This window comes from Columba livia, chromosome Z (genome assembly GCF_036013475.1).
Source record: "Columba livia isolate bColLiv1 breed racing homer chromosome Z, bColLiv1.pat.W.v2, whole genome shotgun sequence".
Lineage (NCBI taxonomy): Eukaryota > Metazoa > Chordata > Aves > Columbiformes > Columbidae > Columba > Columba livia.
The window spans coordinates 10,446,594-10,464,688 of NC_088642.1; the positions used below are offsets into that span (position 1 = coordinate 10,446,594).

At 42.0% G+C, this 18,095-nt stretch overlaps 1 protein-coding gene across 14 annotated transcripts in view; it reads left to right on the plus strand.

The window, feature by feature from the left end:
- Positions 1–18,095, plus strand: part of LOC102097415 (protein unc-13 homolog B) — a 222,988-nt gene that overhangs the window by 127,327 nt on the left and 77,566 nt on the right. For all 14 annotated transcript variants that reach the window (XM_065047131.1, XM_065047133.1, XM_065047136.1 and 11 more), the window contains 4 exons: positions 551–597; positions 7,139–7,217; positions 8,916–8,990; positions 9,493–9,712. In XM_065047131.1, the coding sequence (XP_064903203.1) occupies positions 551–597; positions 7,139–7,217; positions 8,916–8,990; positions 9,493–9,712 (421 nt within the window). The remainder of the gene's footprint in view (positions 1–550; positions 598–7,138; positions 7,218–8,915; positions 8,991–9,492; positions 9,713–18,095) is intronic.

Sequence of the window (18,095 nt, forward strand, 5' to 3'; positions counted from 1 at the left end):
GACACCCGTTGGAAATTAAATACTTGTATATGGATGACTAGAGCTGCAATGGGACCTCCCTGCTTAGAGGGCTAAAGAGTCTTTGCATTTGACCTTGAACAAATCTTACAAATATTTGTACAAAGTTTCGCATTGGTCAGTCATTTGTGCATTTCATACAGGTGCTTTTAATTTACAACCACCTCATTATGACCGTGATCATGTAAGTGGTGACCTGCAGTAACAGGAGCTCTCTTGTAACTCATCCTTTTGTTGGGTTGGGGAGAAAAAAACCAAAAAACTGGCCTTTGAGCCTGCCTTTTGAAAGGAGGAGTGCACTGAACAGGCTCTTCTGGTCCTGGTTCTAGGTGTTCAGTGAAACCACATAGCTTGTCTGTGTCTGTATGACTTGTCATGATGTGCTGGTTGTTGGAGGTGCTTGAATAAGTTTCTGTATGCATTTGCCTGCATGCAGTGTTGTCTGTTATCCTTTCCTCAGAATATAGCCTGAATACCTCTGATGTTCTCAGTAACTAATTTCATGTTGTTCTTTTCCCTTCCCCTGTTTAAGGGTCAAGATGAGGCTGATCCGTCAAAACCTCCCTGGCTCAAAGGAGGGTAAGTGGAATTTTGAGACCTTGTTTCCCTGTGTTTATAATTACAGCGCACTTAGAGGTCTGCAGTTCAGCGTAGGTAGAAGCAGCACTTCTGATGTTTTTAATGGCTGTTTCCAGGAAGAATCAAGTGGTCATGCCTCACGTAGGCCCAGGCTGCTGTTCTGCTTCAGAGTCTTCTTTTAAGCAGCTTCAGGAGGTCTGTGGTTAAGAATAAGGTTATAGTTGCAATATATATTGTCTGATGTGATGGTGGCAAGTGCTTATGGCAGTAGTATTAAATAATCCTTGCTGAACACCACAGGTGGTCTGGATGAGATCCTTTTTCCTGAATCAGTCACTGATGGCATGAAGGAAGGGAAAGAGTAGCTCAGAAAGATTGTCTTTTGCTCTTAGAAGAATCATCTTTGCAATGATTTCTACAGTCACTGTAGCAGTCAAAACTGCGGTAACCCTGGAAATAATTGCAGTTTGTAATTTTTAAAGCAGTGATCATCATGGCTCTTTTGCACAGGTGAGAACGAGAGGCCGTGCATTCTCTCTGCAATGCGCTACTTGCAGCAAATGAAGCAGACAAATTTTGATTGTGTGTAATTCTGTCGTGACACTCTGCATAATAGGCACCAGCATGGTAGCTTCCCTAGAATCCTGTCTGGGGAAAAAGAAAAAAGACAATGACACATCTTACAAGCTGCTAGGCAGGTGATTAGGGTGATACAGCTTGGTGGTGGTGCGCTCGTTAGGAGCTGGTGTGGCAGCAGATTTGCCCTGAAATCTCAGCAAGAGGTTGGCTTGCTACACGCCTCAGTTAATTCTCACACTACTTTAGGAAGCTTCCCTCATAAAATGCAATCTTAAATCAGAGGCTTCCTTACACGGCTTTCTGCTTTTGGAGCCGTTGTTCTGCGATGTTGGTATTCCCACAAAGCATCTTCTACCCCTGCAATGTGTGGGGCCGCCTGGTAACCCCGCACAGTCCTGAGGAGCCCGAGGCTTCGCTGAGCAGGCTGCTGGAGAAGTGGCAATTAGCAGGAGCAGAAAGACAGTGGTTTAATCTGACCATAACCAGCACCTTTTCCTGCTTTAACAAGAAGACAATGTGCTGAGTTTATTGGTTCCTGCACATAAAATTATTTCCAGGTCTGAAAGATGAGTACACCTACAGTCCCGAAATGTGTTTTGTCAATTCAAGGAAATGTTTGCTCTTGTCTGTAATTTTATTCCCTTTCTATTTGAGCTATAACAGAACAGACTGGCTCATGGAGTTTTGAAAAACATTTGGCTTATTCACTGTATCCCCCCATGCGAAGGGTTTCCAGAAAAGGTGGTTGTGAGTGGGGAACCTTTAATCCCACCGTTAGCCTCACTGTGGCTCATTAGCCACAACATTTGTTAAAGCACTTGCGTTTGGAATTCTTTCATGTGAAGATTAGAGAAGTGGTGTCGTTTGAAGGAAGTAATCATTTTCTGTCACTGAAAACCAACTTTGCTTGCTTAAATTTTCAAGATCTAATGTAAGCATCTGTGTGATAAAACTTCTTTTAAAGGATGAATACATGCTTCAAGCTATTTGCACTTTTAAACATAATGCTAAAGGTAGCTCCCTGTCTGTAATCACTGGTTCTGGAGAGAGAGCTTCAAAAAAAAGTACAATTGGTTTTATGGATCAGTCTCTGGGAGTAATATCTCATATCTATATAGCCTATTAGTGCAAATCATCTCATACAAAAATGCTATTCGCTTCTCAAGACAGAACTCCATAATAATGCTATAAATATTAGATGCATTGCAGAGGAGAGTTCCCCTATTACATATAAAGCTACAGTGTGCATATTTGAGGTACTGTCAGTACTTCTGCTTATATAATCACTGTAATTTTGCTAAGCCAAGTAGAGATTTCGCTTGAATAAAGAGACTGAGGTAGCTGAAAGCACAACAAGTGGAATAATTTTGTAAATTAAGAATAGTTGCTGAATTTTTCTTTTTTTTTTTTTTTTTTTTATTATAAACAGGCTAAAAGGAGGTCATCTGAGTGCCTGTGTAGGCACTATAATAGGATACCTCTCTTCAGTGGCAAATACAAGCACCTTTCAGGTGGTCTTTTTGTCCGTCAGTCTGGCTTACAGCTGATTCTATCATAAACCTCAGTCTACCATAAGTATTTTACAACAAACTAGGTTGTAACTAGGCATGTTTCTCCAGCACAATAACTTGTTTGTACTCACAGTTTGCTTTAGATTCAATTAGAAGAAAAATAATCATTGGAAGATGTGTAGAAAAGAAATGTGAATTCCCAGCTGTGTAGTTAAATTTTAGCTGGAGCATTAACTCTGGATTTTTACTTGTGACCATTTTGTTTCATCTTTTCAGCTTACAGACTCTCCCTTTTTATTTTGCATATGCTTTCATAATTCAAGTGATTCGACACAAATTTTTGACACAAAACTTACCAATAAGACTGTATTGTGATTTAAATAATGCTGGAGTTCTTGGCATCATCTGAGTATGACACCTGTTTTACTCCAAAACAGTATCATGAGTATCAGAAAGAGTTTGTAACATTGGGACAGCAGATGAAATTCCATGTTTAATCCCAGCAAGACCGTACTGAGTTCTGATAGTATAAACACTTTATGCAGATATTCTTTATTTCTTGGTGTGGGTCGGATTTTTCTGTAATAAGCAAGACGGGGTTATTGCAGTGTAACTTGGGCAAGTTTTTCTGGAATTCTCTCTTGGAAATGTGGGTAACCTCTAGTAAAAACAGCATGTAGCCTCGCTGTAAGGATGTCCAGCATGGAATCATAGAACAGTTTGGGTTGGAAGGGACCCTCAAAGGTCATCTGGTCCAAGCCCCCTGCAATGGGCAGGGACACCTTCAACTAGATCAGGTTGCTCAGAGCCCCATCCAGCCTGGCCTGAAATGTCTCCAGAAATGGGACATCAACCATTTCCCTGGGCAACCTGGGCCAGTGTGTCCCCCCCTCATTGTAAAAAACATTTCTTCCTCGTGTCTAACCTGAATCTCCCCTCTTTTAGTTCAAAACCATCACCCCTTGTCCTTTCTCAACAGACCCTGCTAAAAAGTCTGTCCCAATCTTCCTCATAGCATTGGAAAACTGTTCTAATTCTTGTCCAAAGATTCCAATGATATTAATTAACTGCTGTAAATCTTTGCCTTTCTCGCGTCCGGGCTCGTCTCCCGTTCCCAGCTGCGGGGTCTGGCTGAGCACTGGCGGGTTCCTGGCGCCGGGGCGCAGAGCCGTGTGCGGTGCTGCCGTCAGATGTGACCCGTGCTGCCGCGGAGCCCCAGCGCTCGGCGCGGTTCCGAGGCTGCTCACCTTCCCGCCGGGCTCGTTCAGCCAGCGGCAGCTGTCAGCTCAGCCCTGGCTCGGACATGTCGCCCTCCCACACCCCATCAAAAGAGTCAGTTCTACAACTGCAGCGCTGTGGCATGTTTCTGTCTGTGCCAGGCTGTGCTGTGACATCCGTGTCCATCCTAGGACACAGCGTGCTGCCATGTAGGTTGGGTCACCCTGGATTTTTTTTTTGACTTTTGGCTGTATTCAAAGCAGGTTTGAGTAGGTCCTGCTTGCCAAGGGATGCACGTCTCCTCTTGCCACTTACCAACCTCCCAGTTTTCATGGCATGTGCAAATTTATAGTGGCAATTTGTTTTCCTACATTATTTTTAAAGAGATTGTTTTTAAAGGGTAGTTCTATTTGTATATTTTATTGCAGCAAGAACAGTCTGACCCATACTCCTCTTTCCTATAGTTGTGGTGTCCTAAAGCAGTTCATCGGGTGGGGTGCGCCAAATCAGTAAAATAAGTTAAAAGTGCCAGATGGTTTATCACACAATGGCAAAAAGGTATAAGCTGGCACAGTATGGGGTGAAAATGAATAGCTAAGGAGGTAGAAGGTTCATTTACAGTCTTTGTAGCCAAGAAGAAGGCTTCAGGAACCGTGTTCTTAGTGAGGTATGAGGGCAGCGTGGAGGTGGGGAGGTTGAGTGAGGCGCTGACGGGCACTGTGGGTTTTGCCTGGCAGGCTGGGTGGTCACTGCAGGGGGAGGGAGCCACACTGCAGGTCGGTTCTTCAGTTCAGAACAAATATGAAGGGTGCAACAGCATAGGATCATAGAATCATAGAATCATTTCGGTTAGAAGAGACCCTCAGGATCATTGAGTCCAACCATAACATAACTCTGTCACTAAACCGTGTCCCTAAGAAACTCATATACGTGTCTTTTAAACACTTCCAGGGATAGCGTGGGTCTTTAACATGTAAACTTTCAGAAATAGATATACCCAGGTTTCCAACCATCTACCAACTTCTTCAGAGACAGTTCAAGTTCACCTTTTAGAATGATAATTTAATTTCCTGTAATGATCAAGTTATTATACCAAAATAAAACATGAATGACTAGTGGAGAAACTTATCAGAGATTCAAGCTGTGCTGGCTGCTATGGGCTATATGTGTACTGGAGGAAAAGGAGCGCTAGGAAAGAATGGAGGGACTCTGGGGGAAACATTTCTTAAAGGCCAGGAAACCATAACCCTACCTTGATAATATCTTGTTTTTCTGGCACCGCACATTGGTGATAGTCTCTGTGACTAGGCAGCTTTTCTGCAAACAACCTAGAAAATTAAACATGCATGTGTTCGCTCCAGTAGCCAGACGAATATCCACAATAGCTTTTATGTTGACAGAAAGATCAGTTTCACATAACTACTAAACACTGGATTCCAGATGACTTGGAGCACAGTTTTGCACATTTGTTTAAGATAACACTTAAATTCTTGTATAAATTTGTATGGGACACATAGGGTAACGACAGGAGATTATCTTCTACATTTGAATATATTTTGGCTTTCATTATTAGAGGGTTGCGTTGAAAAGAGGACTAAACTAGCAGCCAGCACCTAAACATAGCCCTCAAAAGCACCTTCCACCCTAGCCCGTGTTAACAATTCCTGTTTATACTGTCTTGATCTGTCCTTAGCTGAAATGCTGAAGCTTGAATGGGAAGTCCAAAATGCAGCACTGACTACCATTAAGGCAGACCAAGCTGCACCGCTTCCCTGGGCAGCCTGTTCCAATGCCTGACAACCCTTTCCATGAAGAAATTTTTCCTAATATGCAATCTAAATCTCCCCTGGCACAACTTGAGGCCATTTCCTCTCATCCTATCGCTTATTATTTGGGAGAAGAGACCAACCCCCTCCATGCTACAACCTCCTTTCAGGTAGTTGTAGAGAGTGATGAGGCCTCCCCTCAGCCTCCTTTTCTCCAGGCTAAACAGCCCTAGCAGAGAAATGTGTGCTCAGTTTCCAGCCATAGCAAAAAGCAGCATCTTACAGATGAATGCGGGTGCTTTACATGGGGCCCTTAAGCTGAATTAACAGACCTTCTTCATGCACAGGCTTAAATCCATGTGGTGTTACCAGTGCATGGCAGGATCCAGTTACAATTATTCAGGCTGGTGTCATTGGGAAGGAAGCAGGTTATAGTGCTTTATTTCTGCAGGCTCCAAATGTTGCTGGGGTAATGGCTTTTTCTGCTCCATTGCCACTTCCACCAGTAAACGGCAGCTGTTGTATGTAGAGTCTGCACGATTTGAAATGCCAAGCACCACAAACAGTCCCTTCTATAGAAATAAAAATTAATCTCTTTTCTCCTCAGATATGAGTTTTTTCCTAATAAGTGTATGGACCTCGAGGGTCAGGCTTAAGCACGTTCTAGCCTAGAATCAGATGACGGTTAGCAGCGTTCTGCCCTTGAGCTGATACACTCTGCCATGCTCCCTCCAAACCACCGACACGCGGCAGGAACATCTGGATTGTTGCATGTGAAGAAGATTAACACTTAATGGCTTTTAGCATTAACTTTACACTTCAAGTGTAATCTTCCATTTGATTTTACTTTCTCTAGTAAAGCATGCCCTTCCTCACCCCCACAACCCTAAATTAACTAAATGGGAAGAGAGGGGATGGAGAAGGACTGGAAACAGGATGTTCTCACGTTTCCAAAGTCTTTCCTACTGTGGCACTCAATGCCAGTAGTAAACTATAAACTGAGCTCTCCCTAAGGAAAACAAGGTTCTCCTGAAAGCAGAGATGTGTGGCTCAGTCCCCACAGACTAAGCCACGTGTGAAATGCTGCCACAGAGCTCTGGTTCTGCTGTTGGGTAAGTATTTTTGCCAAATCTGTGCCCCACAGAAGCGGTGGCGCTGAGGCTGCCTTCACCCACCGCCCTGGCAGCAGTGACTCTGGAGCTCTGGGTGCTCTGCAAGCCCATGCCCAGTCCACTCTGAGCTCGCTCAGAACTGAGAGTGGGAAAATTACCTTTTTTCACTGTGTTAATAACTTCAGTTTATTATTAGGTTGCATTTGCAGTGAACTGTTTCTTCCTGTTGTCATTTACTATGATATTAGCAAGGAGACTGATGTTTTAAGCAAACTTTTTGGTCATCTCTGTATTGTCTCTCTCAGTGCTGCTGAGATTTTTAATCTTCTTTTTTGTTTTCCTCCTGAATTTCCAGGCCTGCAGGTGGTCTCTATGGCATTGACAGCATGCCCGATCTACGCAAAAAAAAGCCAATTCCACTTGTCAGTGATCTGGTAAGAGATTTGTTTTCCTTTTGCCACACAGCCATTAGTGCAAGTGGTTTTACTTTTTGACATATGGTAATGTTTGTTGTCGCTTCAAGAAACTGGAAGTTTACTGTTTTGTTAAATTAGTTCTTACATTAAAGGATCAGAAGTTCTGCTTGGAAAAATCTGAGTAAGAATGAGCTATGGTTTTGCGGACAGTTTCATTTATTTGGCAGAAATAAGATATTTTTCATGTTCTTTTTCCTTTTTATTCTACATGGAATACTTGATTATTTTTAGGCCTGCATTATTTTCAAATGTTTTCCTAAAAATCACATACTTTAGGGAAAGTTATAATGTCCATGTGAGGTTTGGCATCTTACCAGAAGGTTGGAATTTCAGAGGACAGATAAACGAGCATATGTGCTTGGGCTTTTAAATCAATTTGCAACATTGCCAGTAGGCTTCTGCACAAGAACCAAGAGAGTAATGAGGACAAGTCTCATATGCTTGTGCGATACAGTGAAATAAGGCTTCAGTGGGACAAATGGCTTTCTGTTGGCTGTGTTCAGTACATGTAGCAATTTCATACTTGGGAAAGATGCTGTAACAGCTGAAAGACCAAAGTTTCCGTATCCTGTAATTCCTGTGAAAAGATGCATGCAGTTCTCTTTGCCAGCTTATGCATGGAAAGCTTAATATGTGTCTTACTAACTGCTTGTATCTTAAATCTTTGCAATAATGGCATTAACTTGTGTTACTTCCTTTGTATGCTTTCATTTTCTCTCTTCACAGGCCATGGTAAGTGGAGCTAAAGACTACCCACCACATCTTTACCAGAAACAAAAGTTATTTTACCCAATTTTCCCTCCACTTTTTTGCTTTTTATTTTGAACCTGCAATATTGCATTGCATGCGTGTCCACCGCTCTGTCCTACTCCATCACTGCTGGAATGAACTTTCTCAATCTCTCTTCAAACAGCATAAAACAGAGCATAAATGAAGGTTCCTGACAGAGTTTGATTGCAAAGCAGATGTTGCTGGCTTTAATTTTCTTCTCTGCCTTAATCTAACTTGCTGAAGGAATCCTTTGTATGCCAATGTGAGGCGCTGCAAAGGCACTACCTGTGCTGTCCAAGGCTGCAGAGCTGCACTGTGGTGTGGAAGAGGCAGTTTTGAGTGGAAAGTGCTGTTCATTCTGTCCAGTGATGGCCAATGAATGTGCTACATCAGCACATTCAAACCTGTGCTCCCAACCCACTCTGTTCTTTTTTTTATCCCATTTATTTGTAACCGTTTCAATGTGACATTTGGGGCTTTTGTGTATAATGTAAAACTCATGAAATAATCTCCTTTTGGATATGAATGAAGTTAAATATAGAAGACTGAGTCCTAGGTAGCAACCTTAGTCGATGGCAGAGTTACCGTTACAAGAACATAGAAGTGGAGATGTGAACCCGGATTCCACTGACAGTTCTTACCAGATAAATAAAAATTTACCAGAGTAAGACTGGTTGTGGGCAGATGGAAACAAGTTGGAGACCTTTTAGTGTACGCATTTGACTCTTCCAAGATGTGAGCTATCATTTAGGAAACCCATTGGATTTAATAGACTGCCGATTTAGTGTCTGGCATGACAGAGTCCCCTTGGTCGCATCCCTGGGTGTGTAATGCCAGTGCGTTTCTGAATATTGATGGTGAATAACAAGCTTTCTTCCTCCTTAGTCACTGGTTCAGTCCCGGAAAGCCGGAATTACCTCAGCAATGGCCACTAGAACATCTCTCAAAGATGAAGAGCTGGTAAGTGGGAGGGTTGCTTGGCTCCTGTTTAGTTTTAGTAAGCAAATTAAGGGAATTTGGCACTCTCAGATGCAGAGCCAGCTTCACAGATATCTAAAAATAAAGATGCAAAGCATCTTGTATCATTTGTTTAAAGAAACCAAACATATAAAAAATAACATTTAATGTGTCAATATGATCCTGAAAAATGTAATCTTACAATTTCATTCTGTGCTATCTGCCACGGGGGACAGTGTGTGAAACTTGCTTATTGCAAGATATTCCTCATCCACAAACCTTAATTCTTTTCTTCCATCTCCTCTACTTTTTTAATCCCCGGAGAAACATTTTTGGAAGGGTGTCCTCTGCTGCTGCTTGTAAAAGTTTGATAAATTTGGCTATGTTTAGTATGTAGATTTATTGCACTGCTCATGCCTTTTCCCCTAAAACTCATTTGTCAACCAGCAAAAATAGGTTCAGTCACCTTCCTGGGTGTTGGTTTACACGTGCTCTTGCCTTTCAGAAATCTCATGTCTACAAGAAGACCTTGCAAGCCTTAATTTACCCCATCTCTTGTACAACCCCGCACAACTTTGAAGTGTGGACAGCCACAACTCCTACCTACTGCTACGAGTGCGAGGGGCTGCTGTGGGGCATCGCGCGGCAGGGAATGCGCTGCGGGGAGTGCGGAGTCAAGTGCCATGAGAAGTGCCAAGACCTGCTGAATGCTGACTGCTTACAGAGTGAGTAGCGGTCAGAGGATTGCGGCTGTTCCAAAAGCATTACCAGAACTTTCCTAAATATATAGGGGATACCTTGGTGGTCAAAGAAGATCACAGAACCACAGAATGGTTGGGGTTGGAAGGGACCTCTGGAGATCATCCAGTCCAACCCACCTGCTAAAGTAGGTTCACCGGAGCAGATCACACAGGAATGTGTCCAGGTGGGTTTGAATGTCTCCAGAGAAGGAGACTCCACAACCTCTCTGGGCAGCCTGTTCCAGGGCTCTGGCACCTCAAAGTAAAGGATTTTTTCCTCCTATGCTTCAGTCTGTGTCCATTGCCTCTCATTCCATTGTTGGGCACCACCATCAAGAGTCTGGTCCATCCTCTTGACACCCACTATTGATATATTTATAAATGCTGATGAGATCCCCTCTCAGCCTTCTCTCCTCCAGGCTGAACAGACTCAACTCTCTCAGTTTCTCCTCATAAGAAAGATGCTCCAGACCCTTAATCATCTTTGTAGCCCACCACTGGACTCCCTCCAGTAATTCCTTATCCTTCTTAACGACTGCGTGTTTTTAGAAAAGGTGCCACTGGTCTAAACCTGTCCCCATCGTCCTGTGGACACAAACAGCTCCACTGACACAGCAGAACTTCTTTGCAGCGTAGTGCTTGACGTACTTTAAAAGCAGGTTTAATTCTTGACTCTTTCAAATATACTTATCTATATCTATACATACATTTAGGTTTTTTTAACCTGTGTAACTTGTTTAACCTCTCAGTGTCAGCTGAGGTGATGTGTTTGCTAACATCTTGCATTGAAGAGTGGCAGTGGGGTGAATAAGCTACTAGGCTGGTTATTCTGACTTCCCTTCTGTCCCTTCTGCCCTGGTATCCCAGTCCCATTTCTTGTTTCAACCACCAGCCTGTTTTACTCTGGTTTTGAAGCTCTTCAGAGCAGCACTGGATTCCTGCTTAGGGCATGGAGTCCATGGGCTTAGCTCAGATACTCTGTACGAAATGCAGATTGACAAGGCATTTTGTCTTTTTAACGGTAGGGTCTCATTGCTGAATCACGGTAGAAATCTAGGGCTGAACCAGCACAGATAATGGGTCAGATGGTGTTCTTTGAGTGGTTGGGCAGTATTTCACCTTCCTACTAGCATTTCTGTTTATTTTGTTGGGTTTTTTTCTGCAGTGTTCAAAAACTGATCCCTGTCTTCAAAGAAGAGCCCTTCTTTGAGCTGTGACTTTGCGGAATCTGTGAAACCTTACACAAACAATCAAGAAGTTTAAAAGGAACTTGATTAAAGAAAATAAAAAAAAAGGAGAGAAAATTCTAAATTAGGTATCTGGCTTGGTCTGGTTATTTTTATTTGCTTGTAAAACAGTTTCTTAATTTGGTCTCAAATGTATGTTCCTGCTTGAGAGCAAAATGTCTTAGTCTAAATGGAATAGATATTTCTGCCACATGTGTTAAAACTTGAGTAGGAAGGTGGGGCTGGTTTTGTTCACTCTTGATTTTCTTGGCATTCCAGCGTGATGGACTAGGTCTAAGGAATGAGAAAAGTTTGTGAAGTATGAACAGACTTACTGCAAATCCATGTCAGAGATTACAGAATATGAAATGTCTCAGAATCTGGTTGTTGAGGAAAGCCAGATTGGATGATCCAGCAAGGGGTACCAGTGAATCATAAGTCATTTGTTGTTCTTATGGCTTATTTGAGACCCCCTAATGGACGCTGTTTGTTTCTTGTATTGTTGATGTGTGCAGTTTTAAATGAGTCGTAGTTAGGACTGGGTCTGTTTGCAGTGGCTTTTTTATCAGGCACAACTGGAACTGCAGAAACATGCGTGTTCCTCCTCAGGTGTTTATTGTTTATAGCTTTGTCTTTGAGGGTTGCGAGGTGATCTTTACGGTTCATAGCATTCGAGAAATTGTATCATTGACACCTTCGCTTTGTTGGGAGCATTTTGTGACTACGCAAAAGCTGCTGTGTTGCATTTGGTTCAGGAGAATGTAGTTAAGCCATAACTCTGTTTTCTGACAAAACCTGAGGTACAGGATCAGTTAGACTGAGGAGAACTTTCTGGAGTTCACCAAAACCCTCTACTGGCTGGTGATTTCAGTATTTGAAGTGAAAAGATGCTGATACGTTGCATCCAGGCTTGATTCAGATGCGTGTCCAAGGTGTTATAATAAGGCAGTGGAGTTGTGGTATTTCAGTATGGGGAAGATAAAATGGAGAGCAGAAGAAAATTAGGGTCACACCAGCAGCAGCAAAACACACAGTTTTGAAACAAATAGTTTTGAAAGTCAAAAACAATAGAAGAAAAACTAAATTTAAGAAATAGCTAGTAACTAAGAGGACATATATTCCTGCAGAGGACAGCTGTGGCTATCCATGTTCAAGAAGGAAGATGTCATACTGGGATGGGTACTGGTGAGATTTCAATGCTTATGGGGAAAATATGAGTATGTCTCGAGAGAGGAAGGTGTGAGTTTATTAAACTTTCGAAAGAGAAGTGTGGGACAGGAGAAGCACAGGAACAGTGTTGTTTCAAAAAGGTAAAAATAGCCACACTGGGTCTGTCCAATAGAAAGTTTCTAAAGGGATGTTCTGGGACCCAAGGTGAAGTTGTAAGATGTGTGTAGAGCTCCTATGGCTCTGGTTTACTCTTGCAGCTATCCATGTCTTAAAGCCTTTCTGAGCAGTAGATGCTCAGAACTGGCAGTGATGGCTCTTTGAATTGGTTTAATCCTTGTTTGAACCTGTTTATGCCTGAACTATGCTGGGGAAGAGGAAGATAAGCAGCAGGGAGGAAGATGGCCTGTTTAAGCTTACTGTTTACAAAAGGAAAAATTGCTGTAAGTAAATTGAAGGTGGCGGTAGAAGACAACTTCAATTATGAGAACCTGGAGTCTGTGGAACAGCCTCTGAAGAATAACCACGGGGGCAGGTTTTCTAATCTCTGGAATTAAATAAGCTTATGTAATGGACTGTGGGATGTGATGATGGCAATAGTCTGCACTTTTCTATGGAGCCAAAGCAACAACTGGAAATGACTCTACTTTTCTTATATGGCAAAGCATTAGATAAGAACTTGTTATTTTATTCTCGGGATTGCAGATGTTTGCTTTGCACATTTCCCTTAAAAATGTAAACACAAGATACTTCAGCATGAAGAGCTGAAGCAACAGAGAAGAAACACTGAGAGTACACTGGGCTCAAAACCTACGAAGCATGTAGAAAGGTAAAAGCCAACCGAGGAAAAACTTTACTTAGGAGTTGTTTGGAAGCTGCCCAACGTCAGAACAGGAAGGATGCAGAGACTGAGCTGGGGCTCTGTGAGGGAGCCAGTGTGAGTGTGGTGGGTATCATTATGTGGGATAGAGATGTGAAGAAAACTGGCAGAGGAGGCAGAAAGACAGCGCTGGGAGATTTAGATGGTGAGGCCAAATCGTGGATGTGCTGCTGGGTTGCAAAACCAGATATTGATACTAGAAATCTTGTAAAAGGCTTTTTCATGCAACAGCGTTCTTCGCTTTGACATGTTCATACTAAAATCCTTCTAACTGGAGCCCATCATCAGGCCAAAAGAAAATGGAAAAATTAATTTTTGTATGTGTTTGAAGAACATGGGCTGTGCTTGAGGAATGAGAAACAGGGTTTCCAGGAGACAAGCAGCTGTTTAGAGTTCAAATAAATTAAAGGCTGAACTTCCTTCTATACTGAACTGGGAAGGGTCTCTTCCTAACATAAACTTTATTGTTGCCATTGGTAAAAAAAGCCAACCAAACAAACAACAACCAGCCAAACAAAAAAAAACATTCTCAGGATGCATCTTCACTTTGATTTATTTTTAAAGGCTTCCAGAAAATGTTGCATTGGAGTAAAATGAATTTTCAGGCTGGTAACAAATACAATTTTATTGATTGTGCATGGTGGTTCAGGATATATCTTCAGTCTGTGTAAGTCTGTTGTAAAATGAATTTTCAGGCTGGTCACAAATACAGTCCATTGTCTATGCCATGAAATTTTGGTTAGACACCTGGGATATTATTCCTTAGAATCAGGACGTACTGCTTATACATCTTTTCTCTTTCAGTACCTCTCTGTGGGAAATAAATGGATCTCTTTCATCAAGTCTGTTAGAATTAAGTTTGGTTATTTCTTTGGAGGGTGTTTTTCCTACCTTCTATATTTTCAAGAAACTGCATTTCTGATACAGTCAACAAATGTGTGGGGCTGCAGTGACAAACTACTCAAATTCAGCAACGCTTTGTTGCAATCTGAAAGAAAATCCATTAGCAGGCTGGTTCAGCAGGGCTGTTCCATGAACTGGCAATGTCTGAAGCGCGGTAAGGTGGAATCAGCTGTGGCACATGTCCTGCATAAACCATCTGGTTTATGGCTCTGTTGGCAACAGGTTGTTCCTCTGAGGGGATGTTTCTCTACTGTAGGTGCTTAGAAGGTATAATTCTGATGATGGGGCGCTTACCTTTTTATTGTGAGCTCGTAAATACTTGCTCAAGGGAAGATGCTCTCTTTTTAGCCTTCTGCTGTTGGATTTACTTGAAATCTCCGCTGTGCGTGTACTGGCTTACTTGGCTGAAAATGGGTGGAGGGGTGTTCTTTAAAATCCTCATAGCTTGTAAACCTTTTGGAGAGCATTAATCTCTTGCTCTGAGCAGTAGTGCGGTACTAACTAAAATACAATGAATTAGGCAATGTTGGTATCAAAGGAGGAGTAAAGCTGAGGATGAATGTGTAGGATGCCAAGGAACAGATGCAGAGAAGTATACAGAGTTATGAAGAGGGTGGAAGGGAAGGACGTTATGCCAGCAAGATCCTAGTGAAAAGAACCTGTACAGTTCTGGACTAGCATTTGAAAAGCTGTAGAAATCTGGTTTTGCAAGTGTGTCTCAGGATTTTTTGTCATGATGCAAATCTGGTCCTGGGTAGATTACATTTAAACGTGAGAAAGGAGATTGCCCTGGGATATCAGAATCTGGTCCTTTGGAGGTCTTGAAAGTGAGGAAATGAGAACTCAAGCTTCAAACTACTCCTGAACATGAAATCTGTGTTGTGAGCATGATTAGCCATATGGCTTTGTTAGTGTTTTTTTATGGTGTGCTGGAGCAACAAACCTTGGAGAACTCCACACAGGCTCTCGGGGCTGCACTGCCTAATGCCCAGCTTTTGGTAGTGTTTTGGTTCACCGCTGGAGTTTTTTGGTGCTTTTTGACTCAGGACTGGAAGTCATGTATATTTGCTTTTTTGATGAGAAGCTTGTGTGTGTTGCACTCTGAATATTGGTATTGCAGTCCAGAGACCACTCGTGAGCGGACTGTTAGTGAGACCAATTAAGTCACTCCGGTGATAATCATCTTGGCTTCTGGGTTGAATGATGGTGAGATGCCATAGTGATGAAGACTTGTTTGCTCCCAGAATCCTATGTAGGAAAATATTTGCACAGAAGGAGGAAGGATACCTTTATTTGAAAATGAATATCTATTTTAAGTTTCAGGAATATCTGATTTCTAAGCATTATCCGCCTACTGAACAGCTGTCTTCTATCCTGCCTGTGTTGCTTTCTTGACTTTTTCCTGTTAAAGCATAGGATAACAGCACTGGTGGTTTACTAATAGCTGTATCAATACAGTTCCCAATATAGACATATTTGCTTTCTGTTTCCAGTCATAAATTGACTCATAATTCAGTCCTAGAAAGGAAGAGAGAAGAAAAGCCCAGTACCGTTTGTATGATACTGTGCACAGTACTTGTATATTCCTGTGCCCTTCTATTGCTGATCCATGGACCAAAAGCTTCTTTTTGCAGCTGAATAAATATGACCCAAGTCCAAGAGCAGGAAAAGCACTCCCTGCCATCCAGTATAGTGACATGCTTTGGGTTCGTATCACATATATTATAGATAATTAGTACTCTGGTTATTTTGGAAACTCTGGTAGTTTTCTACCAATAAGCAGGTGTTAAAATTAAGGAGTATGTTGTGAGACAGAGGTTTTTTCTGTTCTTTGTTAGTCCATATTGTTAAATAAGGTGTCTGTCTGATTCTGGTTTTTGCACTGCAGTTCAAGTGCAACCTCTGCATGGAGAGAAACCTTTCCCAGGGAAGGAATGACAGAGTCTTCTTACCTAGACAAATTCTCTGGGCAGAGTGGGGAACGGCATGGATGGAGGTGGAGGGGTTCATCTGAAAGTCAGGAAGCCTTAGAGGTGACAAAATCGAGGGCTGTCTAGGTGTCTGTGTGACATGGCTTGCATGCCCTGCAACCCAGGATGGCACAGGCTGGACTCCCAGAGGGGTAAAAGGCCCCACTAATGCAAGATTTCCAGAAGTTGTGGGGATGTTAAGCATGTTTATAACTGAAATTCTTCAGTTTGTCCAGGGCTGCGTTCTAAAGCCCGTTTGATGCTCCTGAGGTGCTTGCATCAAGGCAGTGATGCAGGTGATGCCACTTCCAAACTGTGGTAACTCTTGTCCCATCTCAGTGATGAGCAGTGGAAAGTTTATATATACACGTTGTCTGGCTAGGGCTGTATTTAGAAAATGGTTCTGAAATAGAGCACTCATGCACAACGTAAACTCTTATTGTTTTAATCTTGTTCCTAAATTTGTTAAAGTCAGAAAGGTTGGGGCAGGGTAGTTTTCTTTGTATCACTACAGATTTCAGAACTCCAGCTAGGAAAGGAAAATTCTTCAGTTTGGCCTTTCCCAATAATTTTCTTTAGCTCTGCATATGCTGCGTTGAGTATATATAGACACATACTCCACCTCCATCCCCAGAGGACCTAGTTCTGTTAAAGCTGAATAGCACTTCTTGTCTGAAGTTCAAAGTATAGCCCCTGGTATAATTTTGGTTTCATATTCCTTTAATAAATGTTGGGTCTACAGCTGGATGATTGCCTGATACGAGACATCACTTTGGGTGGTGCTGGTTCTTCATCACCGGTGAGTACAGACATCAGGGGCTGTGTAATTAATTCCAGTATTTTGATTTCATTTCATCTTAAGCCAACAATAGGAAACTCTGGGGCAGATACAATTCATTGTACTAAATGAAATATTGAACATCAAGCCTCTAGCAAGTAAAATGAAAAAATAATTATAAGGAAATGCAAAGTTTGGCTTGTTTTATACCCAGGTCTTTAATAGAATGCCTTGGTATACAGTGTCCTTAATGAACTTCTGAAACTTCAGCTGTCACAGTCTGTTCCAGACTGTGTTTTTGTTCTTTTTGGTTTGGATGGTAGAAATTATAATTGAGTTTTGTTTCTTTATTGAAGTGAATTTAGTAACGGTGAAAGGTGTTAGATTGAAGGCTCTAGAAATGGATGTCTTCAGGCTGTGTTAGTCACTGAGCACCCTGTCGAGCCGGCTAACAAGGCTCCCTGTTATGTTGTACTGCTGGGGGTCATGTGTGTGTGTGTGTGTGTCTTCATAGAACTTTGTTTATATTTGGTCACTACCTGCTGAAAGTGTTTCATATGCAAAACTGTAATGCCTTATAGTAAAGGTGCTACAGACATAATATTTACCAACCTCTTCCAGAAGAAAACAGTTTTATTTCTCTTTGTGATTGATGACCATCACTTGCACCTGCTTTAATACATATTTTTAAGGTAATTTAATATTTGGAAAACACCTGGATGAAGCTCATTTTTCTAGGGCAAAGCTTACTTTATCCCAGAGAAGAAAAACAAGCAAAAGCATATTAAACTAAACATAAATATTATGATTGAATGTGTTCACAGGACTTTTGCACTGGTTTAAATAACTTGAGATCATAATGTGAAATTGATGCAGACTGCATGTAGAGAGCCTGTGTAATTCTGGGTCCCTGCTTTTCATTTCTCACCCTGTTTTGTCTGCCCTGTTGGCTGGTGTCAGTGCTTTCATTAACACGTGCCTCACATCGGACACAGCAGTCAGTGGTTTGAATAGGGAGTAGTTGGTTGTGGGAACATTCTTGTCTCATAATTATATGAACTTCTAAATTTTGTACGAGGTATGCAAGTGACTAGAGGCCTCGCTTTTTTCAGACACAGTTCAATACCTATGTAGTAAAGACCCTATGGCTGGCTCTTGTTTCCAGCTGATAGATATGGTACTGTTGTCTCATACTTATGATGGCCCAAGTTTTTAACTATTGGACTTGCTACCTTATAGGTATTTGTTATAGTTACTATCCCTATGTGATTCTAATAATGGGTCGTTCTAGTTGTCTCCTTACAAAATGATGAAATAGAGTGGGATCCAGACAGGTGCTTTGGATGCCCCCAGCTTGATGCCTGACCCAAATAAGGTGGTTCCAGGCAGAAGAACAGGGCGTCGATTGCGCAGTGACTCGGTGCTGGATGGGGACTTGTGTGGC